Genomic DNA, 20630 nt, shown 5'->3' on the forward strand with positions numbered 1-20630 from the left:
CGTTACGTATATCTTGTTTATAACCTCCCACAGGTTATCAAAGAAGGGCTGTCAACTGTATTGACCGTTCAAGTGGACAGACTGTCAATAACGACTTGTGTCTGGCAGCAGAAATGCCAGTCATGAATCAGTCCTGCTCCAACAGCCCGTGCCGCCAGGCCGTGGACGACAGATTCAAGTTAGTACAAACACTGTTTCAGTTTATCATAAGGTCATCACTATGGTATCATCCACCCCAACATCTACCCCATCATCTACCCCAGGGGTTCTCAGACTGTGGGTCGCAACCCTTTTGGGTGTCAAATCACTACTTGCCAGGGGTCGCCTAGGACCATTGGAAATTTTGTTTTTTCGACTATTTTTCATTGTATACATTGACACTCGAATGTAGGAAGTCAAGGACTATTACTCAGATTAGGACATAACAATTTAAATCATACAAAGAGTGTGGTTCGTCAATAAAATGAAAAACAAAACAAAAAGGGGTGGGGAGAGATGTCTAAGAACACGAACATATGACCAGAAGATACAGAACGATTTTTTAGAGAGTAGAACATCATTGCTTGAAGATAGACATTTTTGTTCCCATCGGTAGTTACTTCTTCTACTTTTTGTTTTTTTTTCTTTAAAAATAGAATTGTTTTTCGAAACTAAATGTTGCAGATAATTATATCAAGCTGTTGCTATGCAAATAAATCATACATTTAAAATTTGATTACGATTTTATTACATTAGCAAAATCACATTTAAGGCCTACACTTAACTAGGCCTATGAACGAAATAAGTTTTACGATAGGGGGTCGCGGCCTACTGGTGCATCGTATTAGGGGGTCGCCGAGCTAAACAGGTTGAGAACCGCTGATAACTATTTATTTTCAGGTCTCTGGAAAACATAGATTTAACAGTAAACTAAAGATACAATGATGACAAGGGGCTTCACGTTTTGTAGTTTATTTAATTTGATGAGACGGAAGAAATACAGTTGCCATTACGTCCGTGTTTCACTTTAGATGACGTCAAATGCTATTAACGAAGGTTTTGAGTGTGAGCGGTACTTCGCAATAGAGAACGATATGGAACTCATAAAATTAACATTTAAAAAAAGAAAAAGCCTAGCGTCGTTGTGCTGGCCCTACAAGACCCTGGTACACGTTCCATTTATAGTTGTATACAAATTATATGATATATGATACGTTTATAGCGTTACGTTTATGACCCCCAGATTTAATTATAACAGCAGGTAAATTACAGATATGTGTTCACACTGACCGTTAGTGTTTTGTTTTCTGTCTAGGTGGATCCCTGGTCAGTTTACTGACTGCAACACGGCGTGTGGCGCTGGACACCAGACTCAGCGGATGTTCTGCCTTCAAACAAATCTGGACGGGGCATCCGCCTATGTCCCGGACGTTGTTTGTATGCAGAATATTGGCAGCAAGCCGGTGATCAGACGAGCATGTTTTGGTTCTGAGACTCACTGTGGTCGCTGGATCACTAGCTCCTGGAGCCAGGTAAAGTAGGCTCACAGCTTAACTCGAAACTGCTTTTTTAATGGATTTGAGCGGAATGCGAAACATTTGAAATACTTTCAAGCGATTCAAATTATGTTACCACATCCAATGCGGTCTCTGGGACTAACGTTGATAAAATAAAATTTAAATAAAAAGGGGGACAATTGGGTAATATAACGTTTTAGAGAAAGAAATAGTAGAGTTATCTCCTTTTCTTTAACACGTTCACTGTAGATATACTTGCTAGGCTGCGGATATGCAAATCTCAGAGGCGGCTTCGTGATAAAATTAATAAGCTAATAATGAAACCAAAAAATCCTCGTTAGTGGTACCTAGTTCATTGCACTTGGCGGGGATTTAGAAAAAAAAGGATTACGGTCGTATCAAACACGCAACATTGTAGATTTTGTAGTAATTTTACAATGCTGAGCATCTTCGGTCAGTAACTTCATATTATTTATTGGTATTTATTATTCTCATTATTATGTTTACCTTTTTTTTAAATCTTTAATGTTCTATTTGTGATACAAATGGATTCGGCTTTTTTGGGGTATGCTCTATACTGCATCTCTTCGGATTATTATAAACATAGTAGGTGGTCCTATATAGGCTTCTGCCTTGATCAATTACTATAGGTAACGGGCTTTTTATTCCACAGTGCAGTGTCTCCTGTGGTCAGGGGAGACAAACCAGGAGCGTCGCCTGCGAGAGGATCTTCCACAATGAGGAGGAGGTTGAGGAGAATGACTATGACGCAAGCCGCGAGGCGGATGTCGAGGACGAGTCCCTCTGTCCCGCCGATGGAAGGCCCTCCTCACAGCAACCCTGCAACATGTCCGCTTGTAGCGAGAGCAGGGAGGATGAGATATCAATCATTACAGTAAGTCTAGTGTGTCAAGGATATTGCGCAGGCTCATCATACAAGTCTTACTGTTGGTGTCTGGTTCGTTTTATATGACTGGAGCCACCGGCATTTCTCTCTCTCTTTCCCCCTCAACTTCGGTTTTGTATGGATATTCAAGGATATTATTAATTTAAAGCTAGCATGCAATAATGGTGCTGCTGTGTCACTAGCACATTGAAAGATGTAAAAGAAAAACATTAATGTTTTAAAAACGGTGGCCTTATATTTACATCAACATAGTGGAATCCTGTTTAAATCCAATTGTTTTGCTAACTAAGCATAACTAATCGCAGGTCATGAAAATGGCGCCGCTCTCTGGCGGATAGAAAAACATTTTGTGATTGTAAACAAACCCATTCGTTTTGTGAAGGGAAACAAAAAATAAGGAAGCAGCTCCATAGCTTTGTATTTCATTTAACATGGAGGTAACAGAACACACCAAGCGTTTTGATTGTTACTTTTTTTTTTTACGAAAGCTTTTATCAACTCCTTCTGTCTGTCTGTCTGTGGTACAAATCTTGTTATTTCTCCCAGTTCCCATTCTCGGATCAAGTTGAAAATTTTCACAAAAGTTCATTGTAGAAGATGATACACGAATCAATCAAAAGTGAATGGAATTAGTTAATTAATTATTGACAAATAATTAATTAATGTTTTTTTTTATATAGATCAGCGGGGATACTTTTTGAAGTATTAAAATATATGACAGTAATTGTGAGGTTCTCTCCTTTCTATTTTATTTTGCTTGTTTTTTTTTTTTTAATGGGGTACAGTTTGTACCAAGAGAGGTGTCTTATATTGTCGTTAAAAAAAAAAAAAGGGAACTGTTTAAAATGTTAAAGAGCTGTTTCTTTTCTATTTGAAGTCTAGTTTTAACTTGTTTTAGAAAAATGTGTTCACTAACTGTAGACTTCAGCGTCCTATAGTTTAAAGGCATTCTGTTCTTTTAATTTCCGCTGTGAAAGAGAGAAAAAAAAACTATTAGGCCCACACGTGAAAATAATTGGTCGCCGCTTATGGAACACAAACAAAGTTTATTTCAATGAAAAGGATGTACACGTGTTGATACGAAAAATCAAGTTACCAACTCTCACCAAGTTGTAGGCAAAACTACGGTCTCTTAGTCTGTCAGTCGCTGTTTCTCTTTTTGTTTCTCTGTTTCCCTTTGTCTCTCTATATTTCCCTTTATCTCTCTATGTTTCTCTTTGTCTCTCACTGTTTCTCATTTCCTGTCTCCGTGTATCTCTTTTTTTTCTCTCTTATTTTGTGTGTGTCTCTGTCTCTCTCCCTTTTCTCTGCCTCTACCTCTCCCCGTTTCTCTCTCTTCTTTCTGACTCTGTCTCTCCTTGCTTCCCATTTCGTCTGTCTCTCTCTCTCTCTGTCTCTCTTATCTGTCCCTTTCTCCACCTCTGTCTTTGAACTCTGTCTGTTTTATCTATCGGTCTTTCTCTCCCTCTCTGTTTCTTTGAGAAGTAATATAACTCCATAAGTACAATACATCTCAAAGTATAAAATCACTAATAAAACGGGAGGTGCAAGCCACTGCTCCACCTTTCTCTGGCACCCTCTTCACCAAACGGCCACGGACAATAGTGACAACAAATATTGAGGCCTGGTTGTCTGTTTTCATCAACAGTCATTCACTTATTTTTGGCTCGTACCGTCACGCCCATCAAGACCGTGTAATCGGACACTTAAATTCACGTCTCGTCACGAACCACTAAGAGAAACAGAAAAAAAAAAAAAAACAAAGAAACAGAAAAAAACCTGTGTCTAAATTCTCACGGTTGTTCCGAGGTCTTGTGAGATGGCTAAATACCTAAGCAGATAAAACCATCCTCTTTGATATGCACGCGTCAAGGATCTAATAGGAAGATTCCTGGCATGAGACTCGGCGAGATTTTGTGTCTGGCAACGCCTGCAAGAGGTAGGCACGTGATAACAATCGACAGGCACGACGGGAGCATCGCTTCCACAGCTCGTGTCCGTGGCGGGAAAACAATGCGCCGACGTGAGTGCTCTACAGACATGACAAAGTGTGGGGCTTATTGTCAGTGAATTATGACAAAGTGTATAACAATAGAAAATATTCTTAGCTTTTTTTAAAACCCACTTAATAAGACATTGTTAAGGCATTGCCAGGGGTTATAGGTCAAGAGAGAGACAAGGTTAGTGTAAATAGGTAACACTACTCCCATGCTTTGGTAGGGAAAACCCTTATTAACATTGTTAATGTCCTCTATAGTGTTACAAGTGTCCATTTTGTTAGATCTCTTTAAGTGTCCATGTTGTCAGGTCTCTTTGAGTGTCCATGTTGTTAGATCTCTTTAAGTGTCCATGTTGTCAGGTCTCCTTAAGTGTCCATGTTGTTAGATCTCTTTAAGTGTCCATGTTGTCAGGTCTCTTTGAGTGTCCATGTTGTTAGATCTCTTTAAGTGTCCATGTTGTCAGGTCTCTTTAAGTGTCCATGTTGTTAGATCTCTTTAAGTGTCCATGTTGTCAGGTCTCTTTGAGTGTCCATGTTGTTAGATCTCTTTAAGTGTCCATGTTGTCAGGTCTCTTTGAGTGTCCATGTTGTTAGATCTCTTTGAGAGTCTATGTTGTTAGATGTCTTTGAGTGTCCATATTGTCAGGTCTCTTTGAGTGTCCATGTTGTTAGATCTCTTTGAGAGTCTATGTTGTTAGATCTCTTTGAGAGTCTATGTTGTTAGGTCTCTTTGAGTGTCCATGTTGTTAGATCTCTTTAAGTGTCCATGTTGTCAGGTCTCTTTAAGTGTCCATGTTGTTAGATCTCTTTAAGTGTCCATGTTGTCAGGTCTCTTTGAGTGTCCATGTTGTCAGATCTCTTTGAGAGTCTATGTTGTTAGATGTCTTTGAGTGTCCATATTGTCAGGTCTCTTTGAGTGTCCATGTTGTTAGATCTCTTTGAGAGTCTATGTTGTTAGATCTCTTTGAGAGTCTATGTTGTTAGGTCTCTTTGAGTGTCCATGTTGTTAGATCTCTTTGAGCGTCCATATTGTCAGGTCTCTTTGAGTGTCCATGTTGTCAGGTCTCTTTGAGTGTCCATGTTGTCAGATCTCTTTGAGTGTCCATGTTGTCAGGTCTCTTTGAGAGTCCATGTTGTCAGATCTCTTTGATGGTCCATGTTGTCAGGTCTCTTTGAGTGTCCATGTTGCCAGATCTCTTTAAGTGTCCATGTTGTCAGGTCTCTTTAAGTGTCCATGTTGTCAGGTCTCTTTGAGTGTCCATGTTGTCAGATCTCTTTGAGTGTCTATGTTGTTAGATGTCTTTGAGTGTCCATATTGTCAGGTCTCTTTGAGTGTCCATGTTGTTAGATCTCTTTGAGAGTCTATGTTGTTAGATCTCTTTGAGAGTCTATGTTGTTAGGTCTCTTTGAGTGTCCATGTTGTTAGATCTCTTTAAGTGTCCATGTTGTCAGGTCTCTTTAAGTGTCCATGTTGTTAGATCTCTTTAAGTGTCCATATTGTCAGGTCTCTTTGAGTGTCCATGTTGTCAGATCTCTTTGAGAGTCTATGTTGTTAGATCTCTTTGAGAGTCTATGTTGTTAGGTCTCTTTGAGTGTCCATGTTGTTAGATCTCTTTAAGTGTCCATGTTGTCAGGTCTCTTTAAGTGTCCATGTTGTTAGATCTCTTTAAGTGTCCATGTTGTCAGGTCTCTTTGAGTGTCCATGTTGTCAGATCTCTTTGAGAGTCTATGTTGTTAGATGTCTTTGAGTGTCCATATTGTCAGGTCTCTTTGAGTGTCCATGTTGTTAGATCTCTTTGAGAGTCTATGTTGTTAGATCTCTTTGAGAGTCTATGTTGTTAGGTCTCTTTGAGTGTCCATGTTGTTAGATCTCTTTGAGCGTCCATATTGTCAGGTCTCTTTGAGTGTCCATGTTGTCAGGTCTCTTTGAGTGTCCATGTTGTCAGATCTCTTTGAGTGTCCATGTTGTCAGGTCTCTTTGAGAGTCCATATTGTCAGGTCTCTTTGAGTGTCCATGTTGTTAGATCTCTTTGAGAGTCTATGTTGTTAGATCTCTTTGAGAGTCTATGTTGTTAGGTCTCTTTGAGTGTCCATGTTGTTAGATCTCTTTAAGTGTCCATGTTGTCAGGTCTCTTTAAGTGTCCATGTTGTTAGATCTCTTTAAGTGTCCATGTTGTCAGGTCTCTTTGAGTGTCCATGTTGTCAGATCTCTTTGAGAGTCTATGTTGTTAGATGTCTTTGAGTGTCCATATTGTCAGGTCTCTTTGAGTGTCCATGTTGTTAGATCTCTTTGAGAGTCTATGTTGTTAGATCTCTTTGAGAGTCTATGTTGTTAGGTCTCTTTGAGTGTCCATGTTGTTAGATCTCTTTGAGCGTCCATATTGTCAGGTCTCTTTGAGTGTCCATGTTGTCAGGTCTCTTTGAGTGTCCATGTTGTCAGATCTCTTTGAGTGTCCATGTTGTCAGGTCTCTTTGAGAGTCCATGTTGTCAGATCTCTTTGATGGTCCATGTTGTCAGGTCTCTTTGAGTGTCCATGTTGCCAGATCTCTTTGAGTGTCCATGTTGTCAGGTTACTTTGAGTGTCCATGTTGTCAGGTCTCTTTGAGTGTCCATGTTGTTAGATCTCTTTAAGTGTCCATGTTGTCAGGTCTCTTTGAGTGTCCATGTTGTCAGATCTCTTTGAGAGTCTATGTTGTTAGATGTCTTTGAGTGTCCATATTGTCAGGTCTCTTTGAGTGTCCATGTTGTTAGATCTCTTTGAGAGTCTATGTTGTTAGATCTCTTTGAGAGTCTATGTTGTTAGGTCTCTTTGAGTGTCCATGTTGTTAGATCTCTTTAAGTGTCCATGTTGTCAGGTCTCTTTAAGTGTCCATGTTGTTAGATCTCTTTAAGTGTCCATGTTGTCAGGTCTCTTTGAGTGTCCATGTTGTCAGATCTCTTTGAGAGTCTATGTTGTTAGATGTCTTTGAGTGTCCATATTGTCAGGTCTCTTTGAGTGTCCATGTTGTTAGATCTCTTTGAGAGTCTATGTTGTTAGATCTCTTTGAGAGTCTATGTTGTTAGGTCTCTTTGACTGTCCATGTTGTTAGATCTCTTTGAGCGTCCATATTGTCAGGTCTCTTTGAGTGTCCATGTTGTCAGGTCTCTTTGAGTGTCCATGTTGTCAGATCTCTTTGAGAGTCTATGTTGTTAGGTCTCTTTGAGTGTCCATGTTGTTAGATCTCTTTAAGTGTCCATGTTGTCAGGTCTCTTTAAGTGTCCATGTTGTTAGATCTCTTTAAGTGTCCATGTTGTCAGGTCTCTTTGAGTGTCCATGTTGTCAGATCTCTTTGAGAGTCTATGTTGTTAGATGTCTTTGAGTGTCCATATTGTCAGGTCTCTTTGAGTGTCCATGTTGTTAGATCTCTTTGAGAGTCTATGTTGTTAGATCTCTTTGAGAGTCTATGTTGTTAGGTCTCTTTGAGTGTCCATGTTGTTAGATCTCTTTGAGCGTCCATATTGTCAGGTCTCTTTGAGTGTCCATGTTGTCAGGTCTCTTTGAGTGTCCATGTTGTCAGATCTCTTTGAGTGTCCATGTTGTCAGGTCTCTTTGAGAGTCCATGTTGTCAGATCTCTTTGATGGTCCATGTTGTCAGGTCTCTTTGAGTGTCCATGTTGCCAGATCTCTTTAAGTGTCCATGTTGTCAGGTCTCTTTAAGTGTCCATGTTGTCAGGTCTCTTTGAGTGTCCATGTTGTCAGATCTCTTTGAGTGTCTATGTTGTTAGATGTCTTTGAGTGTCCATATTGTCAGGTCTCTTTGAGTGTCCATGTTGTTAGATCTCTTTGAGAGTCTATGTTGTTAGATCTCTTTGAGAGTCTATGTTGTTAGGTCTCTTTGAGTGTCCATGTTGTTAGATCTCTTTAAGTGTCCATGTTGTCAGGTCTCTTTAAGTGTCCATGTTGTTAGATCTCTTTAAGTGTCCATGTTGTCAGGTCTCTTTGAGTGTCCATGTTGTCAGATCTCTTTGAGAGTCTATGTTGTTAGATGTCTTTGAGTGTCCATATTGTCAGGTCTCTTTGAGTGTCCATGTTGTTAGATCTCTTTGAGAGTCTATGTTGTTAGATCTCTTTGAGAGTCTATGTTGTTAGGTCTCTTTGAGTGTCCATGTTGTTAGATCTCTTTGAGCGTCCATATTGTCAGGTCTCTTTGAGTGTCCATGTTGTCAGGTCTCTTTGAGTGTCCATGTTGTCAGATCTCTTTGAGTGTCCATGTTGTCAGGTCTCTTTGAGAGTCCATGTTGTCAGATCTCTTTGATGGTCCATGTTGTCAGGTCTCTTTGAGTGTCCATGTTGCCAGATCTCTTTGAGTGTCCATGTTGTCAGGTTACTTTGAGTGTCCATGTTGTCAGGTCTCTTTGAGTGTCCATGTTGTTAGATCTCTTTAAGTGTCCATGTTGTCAGATCTCTTTGAGAGTCTATGTTGTTAGATGTCTTTGAGTGTCCATATTGTCAGGTCTCTTTGAGTGTCCATGTTGTTAGATCTCTTTGAGTGTCCATGTTGTTAGATCTCTTTAAGTGTCCATGTTGTCAGGTCTCTTTAAGTGTCCATGTTGTTAGATCTCTTTAAGTGTCCATGTTGTCAGGTCTCTTTGAGTGTCCATGTTGTCAGATCTCTTTGAGAGTCTATGTTGTTAGATGTCTTTGAGTGTCCATATTGTCAGGTCTCTTTGAGTGTCCATGTTGTTAGATCTCTTTGAGAGTCTATGTTGTTAGATCTCTTTGAGAGTCTATGTTGTTAGGTCTCTTTGAGTGTCCATGTTGTTAGATCTCTTTGAGCGTCCATATTGTCAGGTCTCTTTGAGTGTCCATGTTGTCAGGTCTCTTTGAGTGTCCATGTTGTCAGATCTCTTTGAGTGTCCATGTTGTCAGGTCTCTTTGAGAGTCCATGTTGTCAGATCTCTTTGATGGTCCATGTTGTCAGGTCTCTTTGAGTGTCCATGTTGCCAGATCTCTTTGAGTGTCCATGTTGTCAGGTTACTTTGAGTGTCCATGTTGTCAGATCTCTTTGAGTGTCCATGTTGTTAGATCTCTTTGAGCGTCCATATTGTCAGGTCTCTTTGAGTGTCCATGTTGTCAGGTCTCTTTGAGTGTCCATGTTGTCAGATCTCTTTGAGTGTCCATGTTGTCAGGTCTCTTTGAGAGTCCATGTTGTCAGATCTCTTTGATGGTCCATGTTGTCAGGTCTCTTTGAGTGTCCATGTTGCCAGATCTCTTTGAGTGTCCATGTTGTCAGGTTACTTTGAGTGTCCATGTTGTCAGGTCTCTTTGAGTGTCCATGTTGTTAGATCTCTTTAAGTGTCCATGTTGTCAGATCTCTTTGAGTGTCCATGTCAGATCTCTTTGAGTGTCCATGTTGTCAGATCTCTTTGAGTGTCCATGTTGTCAGGTCTCTTTGAGTGTCCGTGTTGTCAGGTCTCTTTGAGTGTTCATGTTGTCAGGTCTCTTTGAGTGTCCATGTTGTCAGGTCTCTTTGAGTGTCAATGTTGTTAGATCTCTTTGAGTGTCCATGTTGTTAGATCTCTTTGAGTGTCCATGTTGTCAGATCTCTTTGAGTGTCCATGTTGTCAGATCTCTTTGAGAGAGTCCATGTTGTCAGATCTCTTTGAGTGTCCATGTTGTCAGATCTCTTTGAGTGTCCATGTTGTCAGATCTCTTTAAGTGTCCATGTTGTCAGTTCTCTTTAAGTGTCCATGTTGTCAGGTCTCTTTGAGTGTCCATGTTGTCAGGTCTCTTTAAGTGCCCATGTTGTCAGGTCTCTTTGAGAGTCCATGTTGTCAGGTCTCTTTGAGTATCCATGTTGTCAGGTCTCTTTGAGTGTCCATGTTGTCAGGTCTCTTTGAGTGTCCATGTTGTCAGATCTCTTTAAGTGTTGAGTGTCCATGTTGTCAGGTCTCTTTAAGTGCCCATGTTGTCAGATCTCTTTGAGAGAGTCCATGTTGTCAGATCTCTTTGAGTGTCCATGTTGTCAGATCTCTTTGAGTGTCCATGTTTTCAGATCTCTTTGAGTGTCCATGTTGTCAGATCTCTTTAAGTGTCCATGTTGTCAGTTCTCTTTAAGTGTCCATGTTGTCAGGTCTCTTTGAGTGTCCATGTTGTCAGGTCTCTTTAAGTGCCCATGTTGTCAGGTCTCTTTGAGAGTCCATGTTGTCAGGTCTCTTTGAGTAACCATGTTGTCAGGTCTCTTTGAGTGTCCATGTTGTCAGGTCTCTTTGAGTGTCCATGTTGTCAGATCTCTTTGAGTGTTCATGTAGTCAGATCTCTTTGAGTGTCCATGTTGTTAGATCTCATTGAGTGTCAATGCTACCACATCTCTTGGAGTGAGTTCCCTTGTGCTTCTATGAGGCTGTTTTACTTTTACCCTTCAACCAGTGCCTTGACACCTTGTATTCCTTTCAATTACCCTTTATATAATTGTGATATTACAACTCTTTGAAATAAGCCAACTGTGTGTTGAAACCAACTGACACAATAATAAGCCACAACTAACTAAATAACAGCAACGAAATATAAACAGAAGAAAATCAATCATAAGATCAACGATAACAATAATGCCAATCATGCTGTTAGAATGGTAGAAATCCTATAACATGCTTATTGTCTACACGCGCCAATCAAATAGATAGAAGCAGACCAAAGTGTAATTCATACTCTTGTTTATACTGAACGCAATCACAGGGAGTCTCAGACGAAGAATTCATCCAGGAATTCAAGGTTTTCGTCTTCTCCAAATGAGACGCTTTTCGTTTTTTCCATATTGTACATTTAAGTTAAACATGCATTTTAGACTGTCATGAACTATGCTACGCCCATAGTTATGTTCTTTGAAGTCAGTTTTTTCTGTTTTTAGAGGTTGTACTAAACAGTGAAGCTTTTCAAGTTTTATATAAGCCGATAAATATAAAAGTTTTTTATTCTTATCTTGTTATCTTTAGAGTTGCACTGGCAGGGGAAAGTGGAGGGATTTGGGTTATAAGAATCGTCACAGCACCCCTACGACGAAAGTCAAGGGACAGATGATTGTGATGATAATGAATGTGTACTTTAAAAGATAGTTTAAAAACTTTGTGTACATTTCTATCTGAAGAATGCATTGTTTCTATCATGTATTGTACTTCACGCCAGGTCATTCACGATTGCCAGACGTCCAGGTATGGTTGTTGTCCAGATCAGATTACAGCTGCCCTCGGGGAGAACTTTCTGGGCTGTGATGGTGAGTAGTGCTGCTTTCTGATTGTTCTTATGTGTTTTCAGAGCAGTGAAGAGACATCTTGGCATTCGAATGTAGATCTACACTTAGAGGCCTACAGATCTACACTTATAGGCCTACAGATCTACACTTATAGGCCTACAGATCCACACTTATAGGCCTACAGATCTACACTTATGGGCCTAGATATCTACACTTAGAGGCCTAGAGATCTACACTTATAGGCCTACAGATCTACACTTAGAGGCCTACAGATATACACTTAGAGGCCTACAGATCTACACTTAGAGGCCTACAGATCTACACTTACAGGCCTACAGATCTACACTTAGAGGCCTACAGATCTACACTTAGAGGCCTACATGGTCTATGAAGGGAGATGCATTGACTTTTTTTTTTTACGCTTTTGAATTTTGTGACCTACACCTGGATGGTCAAAGTAATCCATCAAATAAACAAACTCACTCAAAAAAAATATATTATTCATCATGGATCTTATAAAAGATAGATATCCTCCATTGTATACACGAAACTTTCTTAATGTCGGAGAAAGAGAGAGAGGGAGAGGGACTTGTATTTTTGGTGCTATTGTGAATCTCTTACTAAACTTAATCAAGGGTACAATCGTTTTTGTATGTAGTGCAACGCTTATGAACTTTGACTGTCGAGCCGTATTTATATCGGGGACTTTATTTAGTTGTGGAGACAAAATGTGTGTGTGGTACCCTATATGGTTGTGGAGTTCTATCTGTGCGTGAGACGCTATTTAGCTGTGGAGCCATATTAGTGTCTGCGATCCTATTTCGCTGTGGAGTCATATTTGTGTGTAATTCCATTTAGCTGTGGAGCCAAATGTGTGTGTGCGATCCTATTTAGCTGTGGAGTCATATTTGTGTGTAATTCCATTTAGCTGTGGAGCCAAATGTGTGTGTGCGATCCTATTTAGCACTGAAGCCATATTTGTGTGTGATCCTATTTAGCTGTAGAGCCATATTTGTGTGCCTAATCCTGCTTAGCTGTAGAGCCATCTTTGTGTGCGTAATCCTATTAGCTGTGAAGCCATATTAGGATAAGTTAAATTGATTCCGGATCGTCATTAGGTTTTTATTCTCTGATTGTGAAACTGTTACATCTTGATTGGCTCAGCGTGAAGTAAATATTGTTTTAATGTAAAGAATAAACGTTTACATGTTGTTTTTTGGCTTCAAGTATAATCACGGTATAATTATTACAATAGATACGTATAAACCGAAGTAAACTCTAGATTGTAGTCATTGTAGGATTGACTAGCGACCTTGACTTCACCATTTGCAACTTCCAAGACAGCTCCTCCGACACTCCCCACCCCACACACACAGACACACACACACACACACACACACACACATAGACACACTCTCTCACTGGCAAACCTAAAAAAAGGAAAAAGATATATTAAATATCTGAACTATTTTCCCAGTGTGTACTTGGAATAAAATATTACACCTCGGGTGTAGGCTCGTTAAAAAGTCATTTGTTGTACGACCGCGTTGCCTGGTCTTTTATTGTCGTTCTGTTAGACTCTGACTCGTAACGCAGTCTGCTCTGACGAGGTTGTACACTGAGTCTACATCTAAGACCATAACCTAGAAAACTCTTCCTTATAAGCTAAAGGGGTAGGGGGGTCTCTTTATACCATTGGGACAATCACTATGAACACCTAAGTTAGTTTTAAACTTACGTACAATTATTATTAAAATAGGAAACAAGTATTGCATTGCATAAAGATTTTTTTGAAAAGAGCGGTTCGAACCCACGTCCACCCATGATTTAGGTTTTTGCCTACATGGTTTTACCCATTCCGAATGTGCTTGGTGAATTGAGATGTTGTAATAAATTTAATTGAAAGATTCTCCGATTCCTATTATAAGTTTGAATCTGTTGCACTTAGTGTTACTTTGATTTGAAAGTAATACAGTTTTTACAATATCTCTATACAAATCGTACCCTCGTTGAAAAACCTTCCGGGTGAAACTTGGACACGATTCTCGACAACGAATCAAACAATTTTCCTAGAATTTTGGCAGTTGATGTATATCGTTGGGAAAAAGAATACTAGCGCGTTGGTCACTCTGGAAAAACTCTAGTTTGACCGTTATAATTTTATATGTTGCCACAACTTTTGGAGTACCCATGTTGCCACGTCCTTGAAGTGCCCATGTTGCCTCGTCTCTTGGAGTGTCCATGTTGCCACGTCTCTTGGAGTGCCCATGTTGCCATGTCTCTTGGAGTTCCCATGTTGCCACGTCTCTTGGAGTGTCCATGTTGCCACGTCTCTTGGAGTGCCCATGTTGCTTCGTCTCTTGAAGTGCCCATGTTGCCACGTCTCTAGGAGTGCCCATGTTGCCTCGTCTCTAGAAGTGCCCATGTTGACACGTCTCTTGAAGTGTCCATGTTGCCACGTCTCTTGGAGTGCCCATGTTGTCACGTCTCTTGAAGTGCCCATGTTGACACATCTCTTGGAGTGCCCATGTTGCCACGTCTGTCTCTTGAAGTGCCCATGTTGCCAAGTCTGTCTCTTGGAGTGCCCATGTTGCCACGTCTGTCTCTTGGGTCTGTCTCTTGGAGTGCCCATGTTGCCACGTCTGTCTCTTGGAGTGCCCATGTTGCCTCGTCTCTTGGAGTGCCCATGTTGCCACGTCTCTTGGAGTGCCCATGTTGCCTCGTCTGTCTCTTAGAGTGCCCATGTTGCCACGTCTGTCTCTTGGAGTGCCCATGTTGACACGTCTGTCTCCTGAAGTGCCCATGTTAACACGTTTCTTGGAGTGCCCATGTTATCACGTCTGTCTCTTAGAGTGCCAATGTTGCCACGTCTCTTGAAGTGCCCATGTTGACACGTCTCTTGGAGTGCCCATGTTGCCACGGCTCTGGGAGTGCCCATGTTGCTTCGTCTCTTGGAGTGCCCATGTTGCCACGTCTCTTGGAGTGCCCATGTTGCCTCGTCTGTCTCTTAGAGTGCCCATGTTGCCACGTCTGTCTCTTGGAGTGCCCATGTTGCCACGTCTCTTGAAGTGCCCATGTTGCCACGTCTGTCTCTTGAAGTGCCCATGTTGCCACGTCTGTCTCTTGAAGTGCCCATGTTGCCACGTCTGTCTCTTGAAGTGCCCATGTTGCCACGTCTGTCTCTTGGAGTGCCCATGTTGCTTCGTCTCTTGGAGTGCCCATGTTGCCACGTCTGTCTCTTGGAGTGCCCATGTTGCCACTTCTCTTGGAATGCCCATGTTGCCACGTCTGTCTCTTGGAGTGCCCATGTTGCAACGTCTCTTGAAGTGCCCATGTTGCCACGTCTCTAAGTGCCCATGTTGCCACGTCTCTTGGATTGCTGCTTGTGGCTGTTTCACTTCTTATCATTCGACCAGTGTTATGACCATGTGTATTCCTATATCTAACATCATTAGTTATTTAGTGCAAAAAAAATTCTCTGTATGAAGTATAAAGTTATTGCCTTTAAAAATAAAACAAGTATTTTTTTTTTTTTAATATTTATTCTTGTTTTGAAGTCTTCAGAGACGCTCCTTAATGACTTTGATCTAGATCTACTTTTTGTGAATGAAATATCGGCCTATTGAACGCTACTGGCTAAGTTTCGCTGTTGCTACTGTATTGTATATCTAATGAATATTAATTACTACTTTATCTCACGTAGGGCCTTAATCTAGGGCCGAAAGATTTTGAGGGTAAATAAACAAGTGATTTTCGTACAAAGAAAATGTGAAATTGTCAAGCTGAAATTGACACCCAGTTAAACAAGGTTAACTCCTTTATCAAAAGACTACTAATTCATTCCATGCCAATGCTTTCGAAATTAATAAATGTGTGATTTTGGTGCATTCTTTCTGAATCCCCTTGTATATTAAAAGTAAAAAAAGTCTTTTTTCATTCAATCACTACTTTCAGAATATTACCATAGTAAAACAAACAAAAATAATAATAATAATGTTACGCTGGCATCATAGTTTTGTTATCAAATAGTCAAATCAACCCAATTAGCACTGACTGCCATTTTTCTCCACTCTCCTATCGGTAACAGTCTAGGGCAGTGGTCTATATAGATCCCCAGGGGTCTACGAAGACTTTCAAGGGGTCTACGAAAGTTAAAAATGGAATTTGGGGTCTATGAAATGTGACCCCCGGGTCTACGATAAAGAATCTCAATTTAGCATGTCGTGACATAAATTTTGACCATTGGAAGAATACACACATTTATGTTTTGTACCTTAGGACATTTTTAAAATTTTTATCCTGCTGATTGAATGAAAAATTGTGTTTAATTTAATAACTATATTTAAATAGTGTAGTTTTGTCTAGTTATAACTTAAGCAAAAAGAAATGTAGACTGTACAGCGTTAAGTATTTTACTTTATTACTTCCTTGTTAATGTGCCATTTTTTTATGATGCCATGAAACCAATTAAGCTGAAGGATCATTTGAGATGATGCCACCCTGATAAAAAGATAAAGGTTTGCAAAATTTTGAAACACTCATGCCATCAAGTTCAGAATACACCCACAAAATCTCTCTTTGACCTGATATTGAAAAGATGATGACTAGTTAGCGTTTTACTAAATCTCTTTACTTTTAGTAAAATACTGAAAACCTCAAACGATAGGCAAATTATTTATTTGACCAGCCGTTGAAGAAATTGTACAAACTCTTACACAAACGTATAGCATTAAAAGAATTTCATGTTTGGGTTCTGTGGCCGGTGTCTTGTTTTGGGACTCTTGATGAAGAATGCAATTGTGAAGACATGGTCGGAATTCTCTGGTGACACCCCAAAGGGCAAATTTCTATGGTCCCTATTTTGAGCTTCCGGAACATATATTTTCTCATTATGATGTGTACGGCTCTGATGTGAAAAATTAGAAGTGGTCCTATAGGGATAGTTTATAGCAGGTGTCATCTTTCTTGTATATCGAATAAGAGCTTGTCCATTTCTCGTTTTTACAAGTCACTATTAGTTTCTTCATTTCTTCAGGATAGAGTTCTATGTTCAAGTGTGTATTTGTTTTCTCACATTTGGCAAGTGTGTCAGCCTTCTATTTCCTTCTATTTAAACATTGGAGAACAGGTCACACAATATGTTTTGTACAAAATCTTTTGGATGTTCCTTCAGATTATGTGGATAAATAGCCCAAACCTCCCGACGGGAGATGTGAGCAGACAAGATGACCACCGAACGTCAGTCCAGGCATCATGAGTTGTATTTAGGAGGCATCAGAGTTTGTCAAGCTTTGAAGGACTGTTTTTATATTGGTCACGAAAGAAATTTAACTGTTTGGTGAACTTGGCTGATTCGCTAGCATGGTAGCTGTTAGCTCCAATGCTCCTATTTCTTCTCTGTGGTTGTCATAGAGCTCATTAGTTACAATGAACAAAATTTTTCAATTATTTTTTCTCCATTGGGCCATTCAATGAGTATTCCAGCTCTTCCGTTTGTGGGGACTTTCTGATAACCATCCATGCAAACATTGACCCATTGGTTGTTGGAATATAGTCAAATTTGTATTTCTTATGTAAGTCTTTGCTGAGTCAACCTTGTCTGATAATGATGTATTTTTTTAATTCAAATTATTATGGCTCAAGAAATCCACGAAAAACTGCTTTTTGTGAAAACTTTTACAATGATACTTAATGCACAATAATATTTAATGTTTTGAAGAACTACTTCAAAAAAAAAATAATAATAATAATCTCTATAAGAAAAGAAAAAATAGCAACGGATGGTGAGCTTGGAAACCTTTAAAAACAAAAAGTTTCCAATGTGTTTAGTGATTGTATGCTATACGTATAACTGTTATATAATGGGTTTAAATTTGAATTTTGTTAATAAACTTATTTTAAAAAATTTATTCAACTTAAAATGTAGTTTTAAATTACTTTTTCACTCCTCGTGTCACTGGTTAGAAATTAACAAATTGTGTAATTTGAAATTGACGAATTTTCAAAAATTCATATAACTTAAGCAGGGGGTCTACGGAAAATCAGAAAACATGCCAAGGGGTCTACGAAACAAAAAAGTTTGGGAACCGCTGGTCTAGGGAGATGAGCGGGTGTAGATGTTCTGGGAGGGCAAGGCCTACCAGACGACCCTGGTCGTCACACTCAAAGAGGATTAAGCGGTCTTCGTTTGCAACGTACTGTATGCGCCGCGAAGTGGCCCCTATGTCGAGCATTGCAGATATGGTAATGAGGCCCGCGAACGAAGAATATCGCACTCCGGTTGCCCCCCTCTTGGGGAGGGAGGGGGGTCGAGCCACCAGGAATCTCGTTTGCCAGACTAATATTTGCTAGCTTCAAACTTCAATTCTCTTTCCCATTTAGGTCACTGGGTCAAGAATCTGGTATATCGTTGTTTGCAGTTCTTTATTTAGAAGTATTTATCACAAACTTTTTAAACGACACTCTATGTCTTAAAGATTTTTTTTTATATATAACTCGTTAAATTGTATAGACATCTAGAGAGAGGTGTTCTCAACGCTGGAATGGGCAGTGTACTTGAGATAATTTCAAGAGCTGAGTCAACACCTATTCACTTTTAGAACCTTTTAGAAAATGTATAAAACTGCCTCCAACCATAACATTCCTTTTTCTAGCCCTTATCACTCTGCGAGGACCTAAAAAAAAAAGGGAGTTAATCAAACAAACAATAAAAAAAAATAAGTCAAAGGCACTGATCCTTTTATTTTAAAACCATTGAGGACCGTTGATTTACGACTTTGACGTCTGCCTGGAAGTATCACCGCTCGGTGGAAAGTGAGATTGTACATTGCATGCTTGTTCAATTTCTGGTTTAGAAAAATAAAGAATTTGGAAAGAGAAAAGGGGTGGGGTGGGGGGGGGGGGAGGTCGAAGTAAGAGGGGTGTCGAATACCTTGCCGTATTCCTGGTGTTTGTCACGTGGTCTTTGATAAATGATCCTCGGTTCTGCAAGTGTGATCTACACCGCGATAGTCAGTCCACTTAGTCAGTTTAAAAACAAAACCAAAAGAAAGATTTAAAAAAAGAAAATTGATCTATTTTCTCAAAACTCTCTGGCTACTCGACTTCTTTGTTTGGTGTTTTTTTTTCTTTCTTTCTGGTCAACTCTTCCATTGACAGAGGATAGCTTGCTATTATACTTTTTTTAATCGTAAAAAAAATATTTTTTAAAAGAAACACTTTTAGAAGCAGAAAAAAAAGTGATCTGTTTTGTTTTTCCGTCTCCAAAGTTTCCCGCCAAAAGTTTGAGATGACTAAGATCCTATCCAAAACACTTGTTTTGCTTTGTACACATGAGTTTGACTTGTTTTATTGACATGTCACATTTTCAAGTTTGCCTATAGCTAAATTATAAATAGAAAAAGTTGAGGGTTATCATAAGGTAACTGGAGGTCTACTCTTGAGTACGTGCTGTCTCGTTGCAGAAGTGATGTCCGTTTTGATTAGTCACTAATTGTTTAAGACCAACTGAGTCGAAATGTATTATTTATTTTATAGCTTTCTGGAAACTTAAAAGATGGACGACCTAAATTGAACACACTAAGGCTCCCCTCTCCACTTTCTTAAAGTCCTTAATAAAAATTGTTCCATTGAGATTTTAAATTTTAAATGTATTATTTTAATATCTATTTATTTTTATTGCATATAAGTTTAACTTTCTAGGTATTCAAAAATCCTTCTAGGTATTGACATGTAGTATCTAGGCTTATAAAGAGCCCCAAATGTCTCATAGCTTAAGGCCTTACCAAGCTCAAATCCGGCCCTGCTTAAATACTCCAAGACTAATAAGAGACAAATTATGTCGCTGAGTTGTACTTCTCCATCTTGGTGGACGTTCAGCCACTACAGTCAAATTCAAGTTGAAACATCCAGATGTGACAAAGTTGTTCCATGTTAATTTCCAAGTAGGCCTACTTTTTTGTGACAGTACGGCACACCGGCACATTTTTCAATGTGGGGACAAATTATTACTTTTCTTGCATTTTAACGTTTATTATTAATTTATTAGAACGGTAGTTTAAAGTTAGGCAACCCATCACTGAGTACCAGCACCTATTTTTGTTACAAAAAAAGCACTATATATATATATATATATATATATATATATATATATATATATATCATATATATATATATTACATAGTAAACTGAACATTTATACTGTATATGTCATTGAAAAAGTCAAGTAAAGGCGCAGGAAGAGTATTGATATAGAACACAAGCTATTCGGGTTAATAGGGCGACGCTCTATCAACTTTATTATCCACATATTGTAGCTTAAAACTAATTTTTTGAAAATTTCTACTTAAATTATTGACAATGTCCAACTTCACTAGCAACAATGTATTTTATGTATTATTATTTTATATATCATTGCAACACCTAACAAAAACTTTTTATTTTCATTCTAAATGATAAAGGTTGAGAAAGCACATTGCTAGTAAATCCACATACGTCTGAGACCAGTGTGGAGAATCTAAAGAGAAAGCAACGCCGAATGATTCATTGAAATCGCTCCTCTGACTTAAGTTATGGTTAACTTTCTTTCTAAAAGGGATTTTGGGATTTTGAATTTTTCATGTAAAAAGTAATGCTAAATGATTCTTTGGAATTTGCTCTTTTTACTTTAATTTTCTTGCCAAAAGGTCTAGAATCGTTATTATTGCTAATAGTTTCTTCATTTATTTTCCGTAAAAATAACACAAATGATGAAATGAAATCGCTCTTCTGATGTATATTACAATTAATTTTCTTGCCAAAGGATCCAGAAGTCTCACTATCGACTTTCCATTGTGTGTACGTTGTATGTACTTTGTGTGTATGTACAAATCAAGCACATTTTTAGAATCGAGTTTGAAAACACAGTTGTTCGTGTTATTTAAGACTAGTTGTGTTGTTTCAAAATATGACTAAAGCTTGAGTATTGCTGATCAATTTTGAAATCTGTGGGAGCCGCCTC

The 20630-nt window shown here is 39.0% G+C and overlaps 1 protein-coding gene across 1 annotated transcript in view; it reads left to right on the forward strand.

Moving 5' to 3' along the window:
- The window catches only part of LOC106070395 (papilin-like), a 166020-nt gene that overhangs the window by 49357 nt on the left and 96033 nt on the right, over window positions 1-20630 (forward strand). Inside the window, exons 11-14 of the mRNA XM_056023294.1 lie at window positions 34-178; window positions 1295-1511; window positions 2170-2391; window positions 11566-11653. Of these exons, the coding sequence (XP_055879269.1) occupies window positions 34-178; window positions 1295-1511; window positions 2170-2391; window positions 11566-11653 (672 nt within the window). The remainder of the gene's footprint in view (window positions 1-33; window positions 179-1294; window positions 1512-2169; window positions 2392-11565; window positions 11654-20630) is intronic.

Source organism: Biomphalaria glabrata, chromosome 3, assembly GCF_947242115.1.
Source record: "Biomphalaria glabrata chromosome 3, xgBioGlab47.1, whole genome shotgun sequence".
Classification (NCBI taxonomy): domain Eukaryota; kingdom Metazoa; phylum Mollusca; class Gastropoda; family Planorbidae; genus Biomphalaria; species Biomphalaria glabrata.